Genomic DNA, 18,290 nt, shown 5'->3' with positions numbered 1-18,290 from the left:
TAACCTTTTTTTGTGGTTAATTCACCTTTAGGGGGGTGTGGCAAGGGGTGTGTCCTATGCCTACATTCGTTTGGTAGTAGGTGTCCCTCATTCCCATCTCTGGGAGGTATGCTGTTGTGTAGTGTATCATATATCTTTCTATAGTTTCAGTTAGCCACTAATGCATCAATGGCGTCCCTAGGGGGGCCAGAGGGGGCCCTGGCCCCCCCAACATTATGCTGTGCCCCACCATGTGTATTTTGCTCGGGTCGCCGCTGGAGTAACACAGTCTCTCCTGAGAGGGAGAGCGTCCCCAGTCAGCTCCTGCAGGGGATTCCTCCCCCCTCCCTCTGCTCACTGACACTGCATAATACGAGCGCTTACACAACCACAGCTGCCCGATTTGCTCATTCCCCTGCATCCTCATTGGCACGGAGAAGAGCGATTTGCAGGAAGGACTCCATGAGCACTGTAGGGGGAGGGGGGTCCAAGGCTTCATCTCAGCTACTAAAAAACTGACTGATTTCTCCCGTCTTTAGGACAGGAGAACCAGCCTGTAAATTCCTAGAGTGGTGACTGCAAGCTGAGCCGAGTGTCAGTCTATGACACTCTTTCACAGCCCAGCGAGTTCAGCCACCCCACCCTCTCACTCTCCTCACATACGAGCAGGGAGGAATACAGCTCCTCCTTCCAGTCCCGCTATCCCGGCATGCTGTATCTGAAGAGAGGGGATGTGTGGGCGGGAAATATGAAAATCGGCAGCATTCCTGGCTGTGTGTGAATGATGCCTGAGATTCTAGCCTGGACCGTGGGTAAGTGTGTGCACTGCAGACTGCAGTACACTGTAATCACTGAACTGCATTATCTCCATCCCTTCTCTCCCACATCTGTCTGCCTCCCCCTCTCCTGTTCTTTCAAGACATTCACAATTTACTTTCACTCACTTTCAGTTAGGCAGGTAATATACGGTGCAAATTTCTTTCCTGCATCCACAGATTGCAGGAAAGTAACTTGCATGATTCCCTTATCAACACAGACAGTGGTGACAGGGGAATATCCCTCCTGTCCAGCAATTGTATTCTCCCGACAAACAGTGATTATCACTAGTGGCTATAGCAACCACTAGTAATAATCATAGGAGAATCTGCTCATTAATGGTTCAAATCTCAGCCAGTTCCCGCTGAATCAGCTGAGATTTAAACTGTCTATGGCTGATCTTAGCTCTTATGCAGCCCATACATTGATGATCAATGTATTAAAAAAAGTGATCAATGATTGATCAACTAATAGGTTGAATGAAAAAAATAAAGAAATTATCCAATTCCCCTATCTACACATTATCGGTGGATGGGAGAATCCTCCCAGTGTTGACCAGTGCTGGAACAACCAGAGTTGCTGTCCTGTCCCAGCTATTCACAGCGCTGGTCTCTGTTTCCATGTCAGCAGCGGTAGCACATTGGAGCCCAGTGCTGGTTACTTTATGTGGCTGAGGGCCAGCACAATTTGTTGTTAGAGATGGGCTGGGCATGTTCAAAATCCCACATGTCCGAGCCTGCCAGGAAGCCTACACTGCACAGCGCTAGTCACAGGCAGTGAGACATTTCCCGGGCCACAGCTGCACAGATCAGGAAATGTCTCACTGGCTGTGATTAGCACTGTGGAGTGTCGGCTTCCTGATGGGAGATCAGGCATGTGGGATTTCAAACACACCCGAGCCCATCTCTATTGGTTGTAGACATTTGAGCTCCCTGTAGGTTGCTTAGCAGCAGTGGAGCCTTCCCTGACAAGCTGATCGGGATGCAATCCAGGTGATACTCCCAGTCAAATCCTAGTGTTAAATATCAGTGATTTTATTGATCAAAGCCCACACGTTACAGGCATAGAGCCCACATGGCTGCTGAACATACAGGTGATTATATATATGTGGTTGTACTCTTGATGCTAATAAATACTGTGGCCCAGATTCAGATAGGAGATACGACGGCGTATCTCCTGATACGCCGTCGTATCTCTAAGGACGGCCGGTCGTATCTATGCGACTGATTCATAGAATCAGTTACGCTTAGATATGCCTAAGATCCGACAGGTGTAACTGTGTTACACCGTCAGATCTTAGGCTGCAATTCCAGGCCGGCCGCTAGGTGGCGCTTCCGTGTCTTTAACGTGTCGAATATGCTAATGAGCATTTACGCCGAATCAGAAACGAACGCCCGCCTGTTGTTTTTTTTTTTACGTCGCTTGCGTTCGGCTTTTTCCGGCGTATAGTTACCCCTGCTATATGAGGCGTATCCTATGTTAAGTATGGCTGTAGTTCCCGCGCCGAGTTTTGAATTTTTACATCGTTTGCGTAAGTCGTTCGCGGATACAGATGAACGTAATTTACGCTCACACCGAAACCAATGACGTCCTAGCGTCAATGCACGCCGGGAAAATTCACGGACGGCGCATGCGCAGTTAAATCGGCGCGAGGACGCTCCTGATTTAAATACTACACTCCCCCTAGCCGCGGAATTTGAATTCCGCCGGGGGATTTACGATACGCCGCCGCAAGTTTTGAGGTAAGTGCTTTCTGAATACAGCACTTGCCTCAAAAAATTGCGGCGGCGTAACGTAAATCAGATAGGTTACGCGGATCTAAAGATCCGCTAACCTATCTCAATCTACCCCTGTGTTTATTAGATCTGACTGGGAGCATCACCTGGATCACATCCCGATCAGCATGTCAACAGAGAAGGTTATACAGCATTACTGCTGCTAGGTGACCAACTAGGGGCTTGACTCTATACAACCAATAGTGCCAGCCTTCCCCTGCATGCACCCATAATGTCACCAGCACTAGGTCCTTATAGACTGCCGCCGCTGCCAAGGAGACAGATGCCAGACCAGCGCTGTCAATAGCAGGGACGGGACAGCTGGGGAACCCCACAGTGGCTGAATACCAGGGCCCGGTGGCAAGACAACCTTTGCAACCCTGATAGTTCTCCCACTGCTTTTGGACCCTTATATTTTCTTGGTGTGCTGGTGACATATATCTCTTGTTTTCTGCCACCCTGGAGGGAGCTCACTGCAAAACATGTGAAAGGGTCCGTTGTGGGATCGTAGTAAAGGGCCCCAGGATATATATATATATATATTAGTGCTGTCAGTTAAACGCGATATTAACGGCGTTAACGCAAACCCATGTTAACGCCGTCAATTTTTTTATCGCGCGATTAACGAGGCGGCGTTCGGGGGTTATACCGGGATGATGCCTGCAGCCGCAGGCATCATCCCGGTACCGTTGTTTAGAGCGGGCGATCGGCTATCCAAACATAACAACCGATGCGGCTAAAAGCCGCTCGGTTGTTATGCCGGAGGAGCGGGAGGGGACATCCCCCCCTCCCGCCGCCTTTCGCCGCTCTGACCGGGCCTCCCGTCCCACCGGGAGACCCGATCCTCGATCTGCCGCCTTCTGTGTCCAGGTTGGAGACTGACACTAAGCCGTAAGCGGCTTTGATTCAGTCTCCGCATTGAAACCACGGAAGCGGCGTCATGACGTCACTTCCGGGTTTCTCGGCTGCCAATGGCGCCGGATTTAAAAAAGTACACAGTATTCAGAATCGCCGTTTTCAGCGATCTGAATACTTTGAAGTGCAAAGGAGGGCTCGGAGGTCTTTTAGACCCCCGATCCCTCCATAAAGAGTACCTGTCACCACCTATTGCTGTCACAAGGGATGTTTACATTCCTTGTGACAGCAATAAAAGTGATCAAAATGTAAAAAAATAAAAAAACACAATTTAATATTATAAAAAATAAATAAATAAATAAGAAAACAAAAAAAAAATGTTTTAAAGGGTGAACCTCCTTAATCGCGCGATTAATCGTGAGTTAACTATGACATTAATGCGATTAATCGCGATTAGAAATTGTAATCGCTTGACAGCACTAATATATATATATATATATATATATATATATAAAATTGTATTTTATAGTTGGCCCCACTACTTTTGTCCCTGTGCCCCCCTAAATATGAAAGCTGGAGACGCCACTGTAATGTATACATGTAATAGTCTTATGTTTTGCATTTTTGTTCTGCTTGATATCAATATGGTATAAGCAGAAAATTCCCCTTTAATTTTGGACGGGGCATTTACCTTTTCCATGACACAAAATTAAAAATAGACCGTCACACTGAAGTAAACTAGTAAATCCAATTTGTTTATTTTAAAATGATCATAGAAAGTGAAAATGGCACTTTAACTGATAAAATGGTTGGAATGCGCACTCTTTAGACCCACACAAACCAAGGCCTGGCAGTGAGGATGTGTGGACAATCAGCCAGACTTAAAGGTCACCAGGAATCTTTTAATTCTAGCTCACATAATGACATTATTTGTCTCCTGACCTTCCAGATGTTCCCAACAATAAAATTGTTCTATGTTGTGCAGTTAAAATAGTTCAGCCATGCTATTTACTGTAGGGCTGGACTTGTGCCTGGTACACAATGTTATATGGAGCTTAGAGTATGCTGCGGAATCAAGGAGGTTCTGCAAGTGACATCATGCTAAAGCCCAACACGGGGGAGATGGAGAATGTTTATGAGCACAAGTTATAAGCACATTAACGGCAGTTTTTCGCTTAGCAGAATGAGGTTATTTTTATGAAATTGCTGGAGTTGGTTACACCAATGTTATGAATGTGTGAGGTCATGCCATTCTATTCTTTTCTCTTAAGCCCTGTACACACGATCGGATATCTGATGGAATCTAATCCAATAGATTTTTTCGTTGGATATCCAATGAATCTGACTTTGATCAGTCTTGCCTACACACCATCAGTCAAAAATCTGACCGTGCCAAAACGCGGTGACGTAAAACACTACGACGTGCTGAGAAAAATTAAGTTCAATGCTTCCAAGCATGCGTCGACTTGATTCTGAGCATGTGTGGATTATTGACCGATGGACTTCCACGCAGACAATCGTTTTTTTCTATCGTTTTTTTACCCATAGGAAAAATGTAAAACATGTTCTATTTTTTTTCACCGATGGAAAACAAACCGATGGGGTCCACACACGATCGGTTTGTCCGATGAAAACAGTCCATCAGTCTGTTTTCATCGTACAAACCGATCGTGTGTACAGGGCTTAAAGCGGGAGTTCTCCCATAAATGTTTTTTTACCCTTAGATACCCTTAGATGTATGCTCATTTAGTCTAGGGGAATGGGCTAGTTGTTTTAAAATCCGAGCAGTACTTACCGTTGTAGAGGGCGATCTTCTCCGCCGCTTCCGGGTATGGGTCTTCGGGACTGGGCGTTCCTTCTTGATTGACAGGCTTCCGACAGGCTTCCGACGGTCGCATCCATCGCGTCACGAGTAGCCGAAAGAAGCCGAACGTCGGTGCGGCTCTATACTGCGCCTGCGCACCGACGTTCGGCTACTTTCGGAAAATCGTGACGCGATGGATGCGACCATCGGAAGCCTTTCGGAAGCCTGTCGGAAGACATCCATCTAAGGGTAAAAATAGCAATTTAGCGGTGAACCTCCGATTTAAGTGTTGAAAAGGAATTGGTTAGTGCTTTATGTAGTGTTCTGTATCAAGGTGTACATATAAATTTGCTGTAAAATCTAAAAATATATCTCTTTAAAAAAAAAAGAAAAGACTGAGGCCCCGTACACACGGCCGAGGAACTCGACGTGCCAAACACATCGAGTTCCTCGGCCAGTTCAGCACTGAAGCCGCCGAGGAGCTCGGCGGGGCGAGAGCTCCCATAGAACAACGAGGAAATAGAGAACATGTTCTCTATTTCCTCGCCGAGCTCCTCGTCGGCTTCCTCGGCCGAAAGTGTACACACGGCCGGGTTTCTCGGCAGAATTCAGCCAGAAACTCGGTCGGAAGCTGAATTCTGCCGAGGAAACTGGTCGTGTGTACGGGGCCTCACACTTACTACTATCCTAAAAGTAACACAATGTGATTTTACTGTCAGCTGATAAAGGAGAGAGGCAGTAATGTTTTGATTCTCTGATGTCATAGACCGGGGCACCTCAGCTGGACAGCTGCTCCACATTGGACACAGGAGTCAGCGGTAATCACTGGAGTAGCGATATCTACTACATTGATATGCAGCTTCCACAGGGATCTCTTAGGTATGGTATATACAGTACATACTTACATTGGTCCAAGGTAGACCAATGTAACTATGTAAACATTGTCATATCTAAATGTCAATATAGATTTTTTATCTAAATGTCAATATAGATTTTTTATCTAAATGTCAATATAGATTTTTTATCTAAATGTCAATATAGTGTACTAAGATCAATTAAAGTGATTGTAAATGTTAGAAAAAAACAAATAAAAATAACAAACATGTTATACTTACCTGCTTCGTGCAAGGGTTTTGCACAGAGCAGTCAAGTTCCTCCTCTTCTGGGGTGCCCCATGGACACTCCTGGCTCCTCCCCTTCATCGGGTGCCACCAAGAAAAGCTGTTTTCCATGGGGGCACCCAATGCGAGTGCGCTCCTGAGTCCTGCTGCTGCATCCATTGACACAGACAGCGGGACTCGGCACCGCCCCCTGCTCCCGTGTTACATGATTTAATTGACAGCAGCCGGAGCCAATGGCTCCCGCTGCTATCAATCTGTCCAATAAGGAGAGAGACAGCGGCAGGATCGAATCGGCCTCAGGTATGACAAAAGGGGGGGAGGGGGTCTGAGGTGGAGTTGCAGCAAAGAAGGTTTTTCACCTTAATGCATAGGATGCATTAAGGTGAAAAACCTTGAGACTTTACAATCGCTTTAAGAAAGCAGAAAGTTATGGGAAATCAAAAATGTTTACGTTGTCCTGAAAACCTAAGATGGGAGTAAATCCTATAATAGGGACAAATGTTCTGGTGACAACTGTCCCTGAAACAGGAAATTAAAGGAAATTTCTCCAAAGGGACATAGCAAAAACAAAAAACAAAACTCAGAATAGAACAAGTTAAATATACATATACTTTAAACAACCCTCAAAATTTCCACTCGGTTGCTCACGTTAGGCGAGTGGAAATAAGCTGAGGGCAAATCTGTAGCTGTATTGGAGAGGGGGATTGGTGCCATCAGCAGGAGGGGTTGAACGGAGCCGATTTTCCTCCGAGCCTCCACCCCTGTCATTCTCGTAGCAGGGCCTGGCTTACAGCGGGAGTCTGCAAAGAACTAGATGAGGTGGGGGCAGGGCAGAGAGAGGGATTGGGCAGGAGCGGGCAAAGTTTACTTTTCCTATTAACAAGCTAGTGATTGGTTACTCTGACCACCTACAACTAACAACCAATCACCAGCTTGTTAATAGGAAACATTTACTTTGGCAGCTCCCACTCCCCTGTCCAGTGCTGCACTCCATTGTAAGTCTCTCTGCATCCTAAATCAGTGAAAGTGTCATTAATTGGTTTTAATTTTTTTAAAGTGGATGTAAACCCACTCTCATCTAAACTACTGCCATAGTGCTGATCTATACGGATATAGATGCCTCCTACATGTATCCTTACCTGTCAAATGTCTCCCCTCTGTCTGTTATAAGAACTGAAAAACTGCAGATTCTGTGGGTGGATCTGTTGTCTGGAGCTCTGTGGGTGGAGTCATGATGTCAGTAGACTCCCCGCCCTCCTCTACACTCCCCTTGTCAACATGCATTTTTTCCTATCTATTCCTTACACTAAATTCTGCTATAATCATCCAGTCAAAATCCAGAAAAGTAACCACATGATTTCAGAAAAGGAGTGGAGGTGGGAAATAAAAAATAATGCCTGTCTCCAGGCTAGTGCATGAGATATGTAAATAACCTGTCACTCACATCAAGGGGGAAGAACGGACTAAGGTTTTTCTCTGTAAGTCTGTTTTTTTCACTGAACAATAAAAGATGATTGCTCAGAGCTGGATTAACTCTTTGTGGCAAGACTGGGCACACATGATAGGAAATCTTATACTTTACATTGTGACATAAAAAAAACTGTGGGGGTAATCCACAAAGATCCGGTGTAACGTAAATTTTCCCATTTAAGTTACACTGCCTTAAAATTTCTACCTAAGTGCCCGATCCACAAAGCACTTACCTAGAAATTTTTGGCTGTGTAACTTAAATTCGGCCGGCGCAAGGCGTTCCTCTTTTCATGGGGGCGATTCCCATTTAAATTAGGCGCGCTCGCGCGCCGGCCGTACTGCGCATGCTCGTGACGTCATTTTCCTGACGTGCATAGCGCGAAATTACGTTACGCCGAGCTTTGTGGATCGCGACGGGTCAATAAAGTTGCGTCGGGAAAAAAAAAAGATACGGCGAAAAAAAAAAAATTCAAAACAAAAAAAAATTGCGTCGCTGGACAGAAGGGTCTGCTTTTACATGGTGTAAACAGTTTACACTTTGTAAAAGCAGCCCTAATTTTGCGTTTGCAAACTAAAACTTACGGAGAAAAAACGAAGCGTAAAAGCTTCGTGGATCTCCGTAAGTGCTAATTTGCATACCCGAGGCGGCATTTCGACACGAAATGCCCCCAGCGGCGGATGCGGTACTGCATCCTAAGATCCGGCAGTGTAAGTCCCTTACACATGTCGGATCTTCTGCCTATCTATTGGAAACTGATTCTGTGGATCAGTTCCATAGTTAGGACCAGGGATACGACGGCGTAACAGCAGTTACGCCGGCGTATCCCTTTTGAGGATCTGGCCCTTTAATGCTATATTTAATATAGTATTAAAACATTTACTTAACAGGGCAGTAATGATGTGTACAGTGCCTATAGTAGCCAATCATATTTTATCCTTATTTTATTTATCACAGTCAGATCAATGAAATATGCTTTATGTTAATATTGTTAAAGTTGTTGTTGTTAATATAAATTTTTGTTATTTAATTCTGCATAAAACATTTAAAAAATGTAATTGCATGAAATAGTTTACAAGGGTGTGTTTAGGGGCGGGATTAGAGGCGGAGTTAGGGGGCAGAGCAGGGTAGGGGTTGGGTGGGGCAACTGATGGCGAGTAACTCTTAAAGCCTGGCTAGTAACTCCCCTACTTTAAGGAACTAAATGTTGTTTACAGTGTACACATGTACTGGAATTTAACAAGTATATTTACTTTGTTTTTATTGATTTTTTTATTCTTTTTTCCAGTCTGTGATATGGCCTATACAGAAGCAACGGGTGTATTTACCTCACCAAACTATCCTGCTAACTATCCGACAAACAGGCAGTGTGTGTATACGATCACCACCAAATTTAACAAGCAGATCATGCTTAACTTCACCGATTTCAAGCTTGAAAATCATGCAGATTGCACCAGAGACTATGTGGAGATCAGGCAAGTAACAACTTTTACTTGAAGTGGAACTAAAGGCAAAACATTTTTTTTTTTTAATTCTGGATAGTAATGCGTACACACGGTCGTTTTTTGTGATGAAATAAAACTAAGTTTTTCGTCATGAAAAAAAACGAAGTTTTTCTAACTTCATCATAAAAAACGACGTTGCCCACACACCATCGTTTTCTGAAAATGCTCTAGCAAAGCGCGGTTACGTACAACACGTACAACGGCACTCTGTTCTATTCAAGCTTCCGTCTCATAACTTGCTTCTGAGCATGCGCGGGTTTAAAACGTCGTTTAAAACGTTGTTTTAGCCCACACACGATCATTTTTTATGACACAAAAAACGACATTTTGAAAAACGACATAAAAAATTGAAGCATGCTCGAATTCTTTTTTGGTCGTTTTTTAGAAGTCAAAAAACGATGTGAAGCCCACACACGATCATTTTAAATGACGTTTTTAAAAACGTTGTTTTATTTCATCGCAAAAAACGACCGTGTGTACGCGGCATAAGAGAGGGTTATAATCCCCGTCCCTTCACTTCCTGTCCTGTTGCCAAAACAGGAAGTGAAAGAAACTCCATCCTAAAGTGAGAAAATCCCTGGTTGTCACCAGAACTAGTGTCCCTATTGGAAGATGACCCTTCTGGAGACAACCCAAAATTTGGGGTTTTCTTTTACATTCACTTTCGGTAATAACAGTAAACAGGACAAATGGAGATAATAATTAATTCCATAATGGGGACACAGACAGAAATAAAAATCTGACAAGGGTTATAATCCCCCCAAAATCCCTCTCCACTCTGTATAAAATGAAAACATATTCAAATTTAAAGTTTTTCAAAAATCTTCAAAAGTATTCTATGACATCTCCAAAGCAAAATTACAATGGAAATTAACATCTTTCTATTGCTGATACCTTGACTGGCCTGGTCAAGGTGAATCAAGGGCCAGAAGGTAAAAGTGGATCCAAAGGTTGCTTAGCCCCCCTGGCGGTATTCCCGAGTCTGACTCGGGGTTACATTTTTGTGCTGCGATCGGTAACCCTGAGTCAGACTTGGGCTCGCCTCGCAGAATCCACAGGCTTTGTTTACTTACCTTGTCCCTGGATCCAGCGATGCTACCTGTGTACCGCCGATCTCCGTTCCCTGCGACGTTACGACGCACGGGAGCGGAGAACGGCGCCAAATTCAAAAAGGTAAACAAACACCTTACATACAGTATACTGTAATCTTATATATTACAGTACTGTATGTAAAAAAAACACACCCCCTTGTCCCTAGTGGTCTGTCCAGTGCCCTACATGTTCTTTTATATAATAAAAACTGTTCTTTCTGCCTGCAAACTGTAGATTGTCCATAGCAACCAAAAGTGTCCCTTTATGTCAAAAATGGTTTTAGAGCAGCTAGAAAACAGCGATAATAAATTATAATCACTTGCAGAATTGTGCGATAGCGATTTGTGGGGAAATTCGTCATAAAAAAATAAAAATAATGACAGCGACAATTCTGCAACTGAGCAAATTTCAGTGATTTTGAGTTGATTACATTATTGAATAATTTTTATTATAATTATATTATTATGTGTTATAATTATTTATAATTATTTATTATATTATAATTTATCATTTTGTTTTTAAAAAAATTTCATATCCGGGGTGCCTACTAGACTTTTGTTTGGACAGATTTAAGTGAGTTATTCCTAAGAATTACAGGCCTACAGTATAAAACGCCAAAATTCCTTGCAAATAATGGTACCGCTTTCAGCACCTTTTTTCTGAAATAATCATACTGCCAGGGAGGTTAGAGGAGTCACAAGACTCTCAGTAGTTCAAATCACAATGATAAAGGGTTTACATTCTAATTTCAATATTATAAAGGCTAAGTCCACCTTTAAAAAAAAAAAAAAAAAAAATGCATGTTTTTGCAGGGAACAAAATGTGCATTTATTATTATTTTTTGTCACAGGAGCCTGCAAAGCATTGGATCTGTGATCAATGGATTGCAGATGCAATGCCAGGCTCCGGCAAAGTCTTCCAATTTTCAGTGGACACCGAGTGCTGGGATGAGGGTGGAGGCTCATTTGCACAAGGTTACATGTTAATCCTATAAATACGGTAACATGGGCTAAAGATGGAGTGAGCCTTTAAAATAATAATCACAGAGACCGAACATATTAGGTAATAAAATAAACTCTTCATCAATGGTTGTCACCATGGCCACTTGCTTAGAACAGCGTAATCTCTCAGTACAGCCCTGGGCCTATATAAAGTTAATTTGTGCAATTTCCATTGCAGATTAGAGGACAACCATAATCTAACCAGTTATTATGAGCAATGGCAGCAATTTGTTGTGGTCACAGACAAGGCCCAAGCTGGGTTATGCCCTACAGGCTCATTTTTATAACTTCTGAACTAACTTGTCATGATAAACTCTTGCCATGTTTTTCCCATTTACAGGGACGGCGGCTATGAAATATCTCCGTTACTGGGTCGGTTTTGCAGTGGCCCCCCTCCACTAATTATATCTCATAGTAATAAACTTTGGATAAAGTTTCGAAGTGACTCGTCTTTCCCATATAAAGGATTCTCTGCTCACTGGGACACGGCAACCACAGGTAATATTCGTAATGGAGTTACATCTATTTAAAGGAAAAATTCCAACCAGATGAAAAAATGATGAGTAAATGTACATATTATTTGTAGGGTTTTGCTTGATCTCATGACCAGAGATAAAGAGTTCCAGCACTTTAGACTCTATATTCAATGATCAGAAGTTGACAAGCTTTCCACTTGTATTGTTTGGCACTGTTCATCTTAAAATATGATTGCAATTTTATATAAATGCAATTTAGGTCTTCTGTCTGACGTAGTACCAGTTTTTTTTTTTTGAACATTCACTTTTTTCTTTTATAGACAAGAATAAACACATTCACATGTTAAAAACATCATATTCCTTTATCTATGCTCTAAACAATTATTTCCCCTCCCCAAAAAAACCTTCCACAGAAAAAAAAAACCCCAGCCCATACCCCCCTCCCCTCATCTCCTCAATTCCCTACACTTTCATCAATTCCTCCAGGTTCCCGACTCCCTAAACTCCTGCCATTTCCCCCAAATATGTGAATAGTTTTTTCTATGACTCTTATCATTTCAACCCTCACAACCCAGTCTCTCATGCTTGAAACTTCCTGGGACCTCCAGAGACTCGGGATCAAGCTTTTGGCTGCATTTAAAAGAAATGGGACCAAGGTATTCTTATATTGAGGGGCCGTTTTTCTTGTATCATGAAATAGACAATCCCAAGAAATCTTTTGAATCTGTTCTCCTGTAATTTGATAGGTTGCTTCCAAGATTCCCTCCCAGTAGGGTTGGATCTTTGTGCGTTCCCACCAGAGGTGCGCAAAGGTCTCCGGGGCATTACATCCCCTCCAACAAGTTGGAGGTCCCTCTGCCCCGATCCTGTACGCCCTCTGTGGGGTTTACACACCATCTTGCCAGGAGTTTGTAGCACATTTCAACTGTCTTTGTATCTCCAGAGGAATGGCAAGCCATTCTAAAAATTTTCCTTCTATGTTCCTTGTCTCTGAACGGGTCTATCTCCTCTTCCCATTTACCCAAATATGGAGGGAATTTTGGTTCTGTTTCTTTAATTAGTATTGTATACATTTTGGATATACTTTGATTTAAACTAAGGGTAGAGCAGAAAAGTTTATCTATTGTCCTCATGTGTCCTTTCCCCTGTAGCGGTTGTAACAGTGATTGTGCAAAATGCTGTAGTTGTGTGTACCTCCATTTATCTAGTGGCATGTTTCCCCATTTTTGTGTGGTTTACTTTCATTACATCTTGTAATAGCATTTCTTCTTTTTTGCCCATCTAGTGAAATATATATATATTCCTCTTTCCCTGGCTTGAAATAATTTGTGCCCAGTATTGATAATAGTGGTGAATTATAATCCTAGTGGTGAATTCTTCCTAAACCATCCCAAATTTATGAAGGCGTAGTACCAGTTAATAATAAACATGCACACAATTAAAAAGGATGAAAAAATGCCTGGTCCTTGTTACCGCTCCCCCCCCCCCCCCCCCCCCTGGGTCATAGCTGGGATGGACCATCCAAGTGTAGCACCCTTGTCCTAAACAGGGCTGTTGTGGTATGTGGTAACTAGCCTGGCTAATTTGTAGTCTTGATCAAATGGCTTTCTCTTAATCTTGAGTTTAACTGTGATTTATCTCTTGTGTCAATAAGTGGCACTGTTGCCTGTGGCATTAGAATGATAGATTACAGTGAATCCAGGTTATGAGTAAGTATGTTGTCTCAGCCAATCAGCAGGAGTTTTCTTTGGCTGCTGAGAATGCTAACATAGTCTATTTATTTGGAAGGAGTCAGGTGATCAGGGTTATTTTCACCCGGGCTGCGGCCTGGGTAGGTGTTTCTGGAGCAGCAACATAGGTGTAGGCCTGAAGCCTGAGGCCTAGCCACATGTAAAGATGGCTCAGCCCGAGGGGAGCCTGATCGTTGCCAGGAGGCATAGGATTAAAGTTGCCAAAGGGTCAACCACTCTCGTTGTCAGAGGCAGGTGTCAAAGGGATGGAGTTCTGAAGGAGCACCAGAGCAGACGCTTCACTAGCCAGGGACAGTGAAGTAAGTGTGAAAGCTTTGACAGAGAACTCATCCAGGAATACAGTGTGTAGCTGGAAGTAGAGCTTGAAGATAAGTACAGCGGGTAGCTGTGAGTCAAGCCTGGGGGATCCAGTGGGTAGCTGAGAGTCCAAAGAACCCAGCGGGTAGCGTGGGTGAGGCTTGAAGAATACAGTGGGTAGCTGTGAGTGAAGCTTGAGAAATCCAGCAGGTATCTGGGGGCTAAGCTTGAGGATCTACAGTGGAATACTGTGAGTTGAGCTTGAAGATCTACAGTGGGATACTGTGAGTGAAGTTGTTGCCATAGGATACAGCAGTTTCTACAAGATACAGATTGCTGCATTCAGCTTAAAGGCCCTTTTTTTTGTATTGCTGTCTGCCTAGTTCTACTTTTGTCTACCAAGTTGCTATTACATTTGCCTAAGGGTATCCTGTGCCCTAACCCTCTCTCCCCTGTTCCTGTTAAAGTGGAGGTTCACCCGGAAATAACGTTTTTTACCCTTAGATTGATGCTCATTTTGTCTAGGGGAATCAGCTAGTTGTTTTAAAATCAAAGCCGTACTTACCGTTGTAGAGAGCAATCTTCTCCGCCGCTTCCGGGTATGGGCTGCGGAACTGGGCGTTCTTATTTTGATTGACAGTCTTCCGACAGGCTTCCGACGGTCGCATCCATCGCGTCACGAGTGAAAGTGGTGTTGTCTCAAGAGAAAGCCGTCATTTGTACTTTACTGTTCAGAAGGAGGGGGCTGTTGGATCACTATTGTGGGTTTGAGAGCCACGGTCTGACCCTCCAATGTCCTGCCAGCGCAGAGTATTTTAACCCTTGCTGCAACACTTAGCAGCTCCAAAACAGCTAAAGGACCTCAGATTTATTACTGTTTTTGTAGCCCAAGTGCATTACCGTAATACATTATGAGGAATAATTGTGACTATTGCACAATGAGGAACATCTGTGTCTATTGCATAGCCCCGTTACCATCCTGTTTGCATTGTTAATTGACCCTGTATTTATTCAGTAAACCTCAAGTTGTGTATTGTTGTTTGGCTGATAGCTTTACAATACCCTGGGGTCAGGGCTCAAGTCCTGCGGGAACGCGTGGGAACGGAGTTCCCGCACTTTTTTCACAGCAGGAACGCAGTTCCCTTTGCAGGACTAGAGCAGCCGAGCCGCCCGAGCCAATCCTTCACTAAGCGGTGATGCCCAGCTCGAGTCACTGTCAGGGGCAGGCGAACCTTAGTAATCCTTTATGTTACTGGGCGCTTCCTGTATATGGATTCATCGAGTAGTGTGCGGGTATTCCGTCACTTCCTCGATGCCGCAATGTCTCCTGGGACCTTTTTATCATTTTTCCCAGGAGACTTGCCGCGAATTATCGTGGGATTTAGAAAGAACTTGCTTAAAAAAAAAAACATGCGGTTTAGTAATTATGCACATGAGGGTATAATTTTTTATTTATTTTTTGGTGGGGGAGTGGATCTTGGGTGGGAGTTCCCACACTTTTTTCCCCAGGACTTGACCCCTGCCTGGGGTCCTCAATTCAAATCCCAACCAGGATACTACCTGCATTAAAGCGGTGGTTCACCCTCAGTGACACGACTTTACCATCGAGACAGGCATTGTAGCGCGAGCTATAGTATGCCTGTCCCGATTTTTTTACCCCCGTACTCACTGTGTACTCGTACATTATAGATTTCGGCTCCCGCGGGGAATGGGCGTGCCTATGGAGAGGGAGGATGATTGACGGCCGGCCCTGGCACGTCACTCTCCCCGAAGACAGCCGGAGTAGGTCTCGGCTCTTCACGGCGCCTGCGCACAGGCTATGCGCAGGCGCCGTGAAGAGCCAAGCCTATTTCGGCTATTTCCGGAGAAGCGTGACGCGCCAGAGCCGGCCGTCAATCATCCTCCGTCTCCATAGGCACGCCCATTCCCCGAGGGGAGTCGGTATCTTCGATGTACGAGTACACGGTGAGTACGGGGATAAAAAAATCGGGACAGGCATACTGTAGCTCGCGCTACAATGCCTGATTTTATGGTAGAGGAAAAATTTTTTTTTTTTTTTGGGTTTATAGGGTGAACCCCCGCTTTAAGTTTTGCATGTACTCCCTTTGATTGCCTGGGTTTCCTTCAGGTACTCCGATTTCCTCTCACCACCCAAAGACATGCTGGAAGGTTAATTGGCTCCTGTCTAAAATGACCCTGGTATGTGTATGTACAAATGTGAGTTAGGGACCTTAGAATGTAAGCTCCTTGAGGACAATATGCTCCAGAGAGCATTCAACTACCAGAGGTTTGGGGAGAAGAGGCTGCGGGGATTGGTCTTGCAGCATGGAGGAGAGGATCAGGTAAGGAACTGCTTTTTGCTGTTGATGGTGTTGATCATGTGCAGAAAAATGCCAGCCACTACACATTGGGAATGGCCCTGACAATTCTCCCAGGTGGTGGTTGGGGACACTGCGATAAATAGACTATAACACAGGCAGCAGTAAAAGTCTAGTTGAAATCCCTCTTCATTCTATCCAAAAATGACAAAAAAATGCAATACTGGCTAAAATAAACATTCATGATCTATGCACAGAGGTTTGATAATAGTTTGGTGTGTTGTCTTGCAGGTTGTGGTGCGACCCTAACAGCATTGTCTGGTGCATTCTCATCTCCTAATTATCCCATGCCATACTACGAGAATTCTGAGTGTTATTGGCTCCTGAGTGCCTCCCGGGGAAATCAAATTGAGATTCAATTTGAAACCTTTCATCTGGAGTCACACGACAATTGTATCCGTGACTATCTAGCTGTAAGTATTTAATTCAAAAATAATAAACTTTCATCTTTAGCAATTTCAGTTTTGGGTTCACATACCTCTTGGAAAATCTGAAGGTGAAAATTTTTACCCTGATTTCCTAGCCCCCCCACTGTTTTTTTTTTCTTCGATTCAGTACTTTTTTTTTATTCTTTTTATAACAATACAAATTATACATTTATACATAAAATACATACATTTTGTCCAGATACATTATCTTCCTTCTAACATTCAACCACCAAAAAAACAACCCGGAAATCTAGTCACACTACTGGTCCATCAGGTACCGGAGTTGGACATGTTTGTATTAACCCTCCTGGCGGTATTCCCGAGTCTGACTCGGGGTTACATTTTTTTGCTGCGATCGGTAACCCCAAGTCAGACTCGGGTTTGCCTCGCTGAATCCACAGGCAGTGTTTACTTACCTTGTCCCTGGATCCAGCGATGCCACCGCGCTGTGTGAGCGAGCGGGTGCTCGCTTGATTCACACAGTGCCCTGTGTGCCGCCGATCTCTTTTCCCTGCGACGTTATGACGCACGGTGGCGGAGAACGGTGCCAAATTCAAAAAGGTAAACAAACACCTTACATACAGTATACTGTAATCTTATAGATTACAGTACTGTATGTAAAAAATACAGCCCCCCCCCCCCCCGCCCTTGTCCCTAGTGGTCTGCCCAGTGCCCTACATGTTATTATATATAATAAAAACTGTTCTTTCTGCCTGCAAACTGTAGATTGTCCATAGCAACCAAAAGTGTCCCTTTATGTCAAAAATGGTTTTAGAGCAGCTAGAAAACAGCGATAATAAATTATAATCACTTGCAGAAATGTGCGATAGCGATTTGTGGGGAAATTCGTCATAAAAAAATAAAAGTAATGACAGCGACAATTCTGCAACTGAGCAAATTTCAGTGATTTTGAGTTGATTACATTATTGAATAATTTTTATTATAATTATATTATTATTTGTTAAAATTATTTAGAATTATTTATTATATTATAATTTATAATTTAGTTGTTTTTTTTTAAATCATACCCGGGATGTCTACTAGACTCTTGTTTGGTCAGATTTAAGTGAGTTATTCCTAAAAATTACAGGCCTACAATGTAAAACGCCAAATTTCCTTGCAAATAATGGTACCACATTCAGCACCTAAATTCTGAAATAATCATACCGCTAGGGAGGTTAAAAGCAGATAATCTGATAGGAAGGTTTCTTCTCTGCAATCCTAGAGATGTAAACAAAAAAGGAAAATTAAAAATCCACTTGAAATTGTAAAGTCAGTTTTGAAACAGCTGATCCTTTAAAAGTTTGTAACAGTTGAATAAAACACAAGAAAGTCCAGTTGCCTTTTCAACTCATTTATAGATGCCAAAATGACCATCCAAAACATTTAAAAAGGACCTGAACTTTGGAAACAGTGCCCAAAAAAAAAACAAGCAGAGGGCAAAGGACTAGCCACAAGGCTTCCTGCAGTTGATCTTTTCCTTACTACAGACTTACCATGTCTTGTTCTGTACTGTGTTGAGGTGGCCATCTTGATAGAGGCAT

General features: G+C 43.4%; 1 protein-coding gene across 1 annotated transcript in view; it reads left to right on the top strand.

Annotated features, from left to right (window-relative positions):
* Positions 1–18,290, top strand: part of CUBN (cubilin) — a 365,663-nt gene that overhangs the window by 125,246 nt on the left and 222,127 nt on the right. The window contains exons 23-25 of the mRNA XM_040352464.1: positions 9,107–9,293; positions 11,757–11,914; positions 16,550–16,731. Coding sequence (XP_040208398.1) covers positions 9,107–9,293; positions 11,757–11,914; positions 16,550–16,731 — 527 coding nt within the window. The remainder of the gene's footprint in view (positions 1–9,106; positions 9,294–11,756; positions 11,915–16,549; positions 16,732–18,290) is intronic.

Source organism: Rana temporaria, chromosome 5, assembly GCF_905171775.1.
Source record: "Rana temporaria chromosome 5, aRanTem1.1, whole genome shotgun sequence".
Classification (NCBI taxonomy): domain Eukaryota; kingdom Metazoa; phylum Chordata; class Amphibia; order Anura; family Ranidae; genus Rana; species Rana temporaria.
This window is presented reverse-complemented; position numbering and strand designations above follow the sequence as displayed.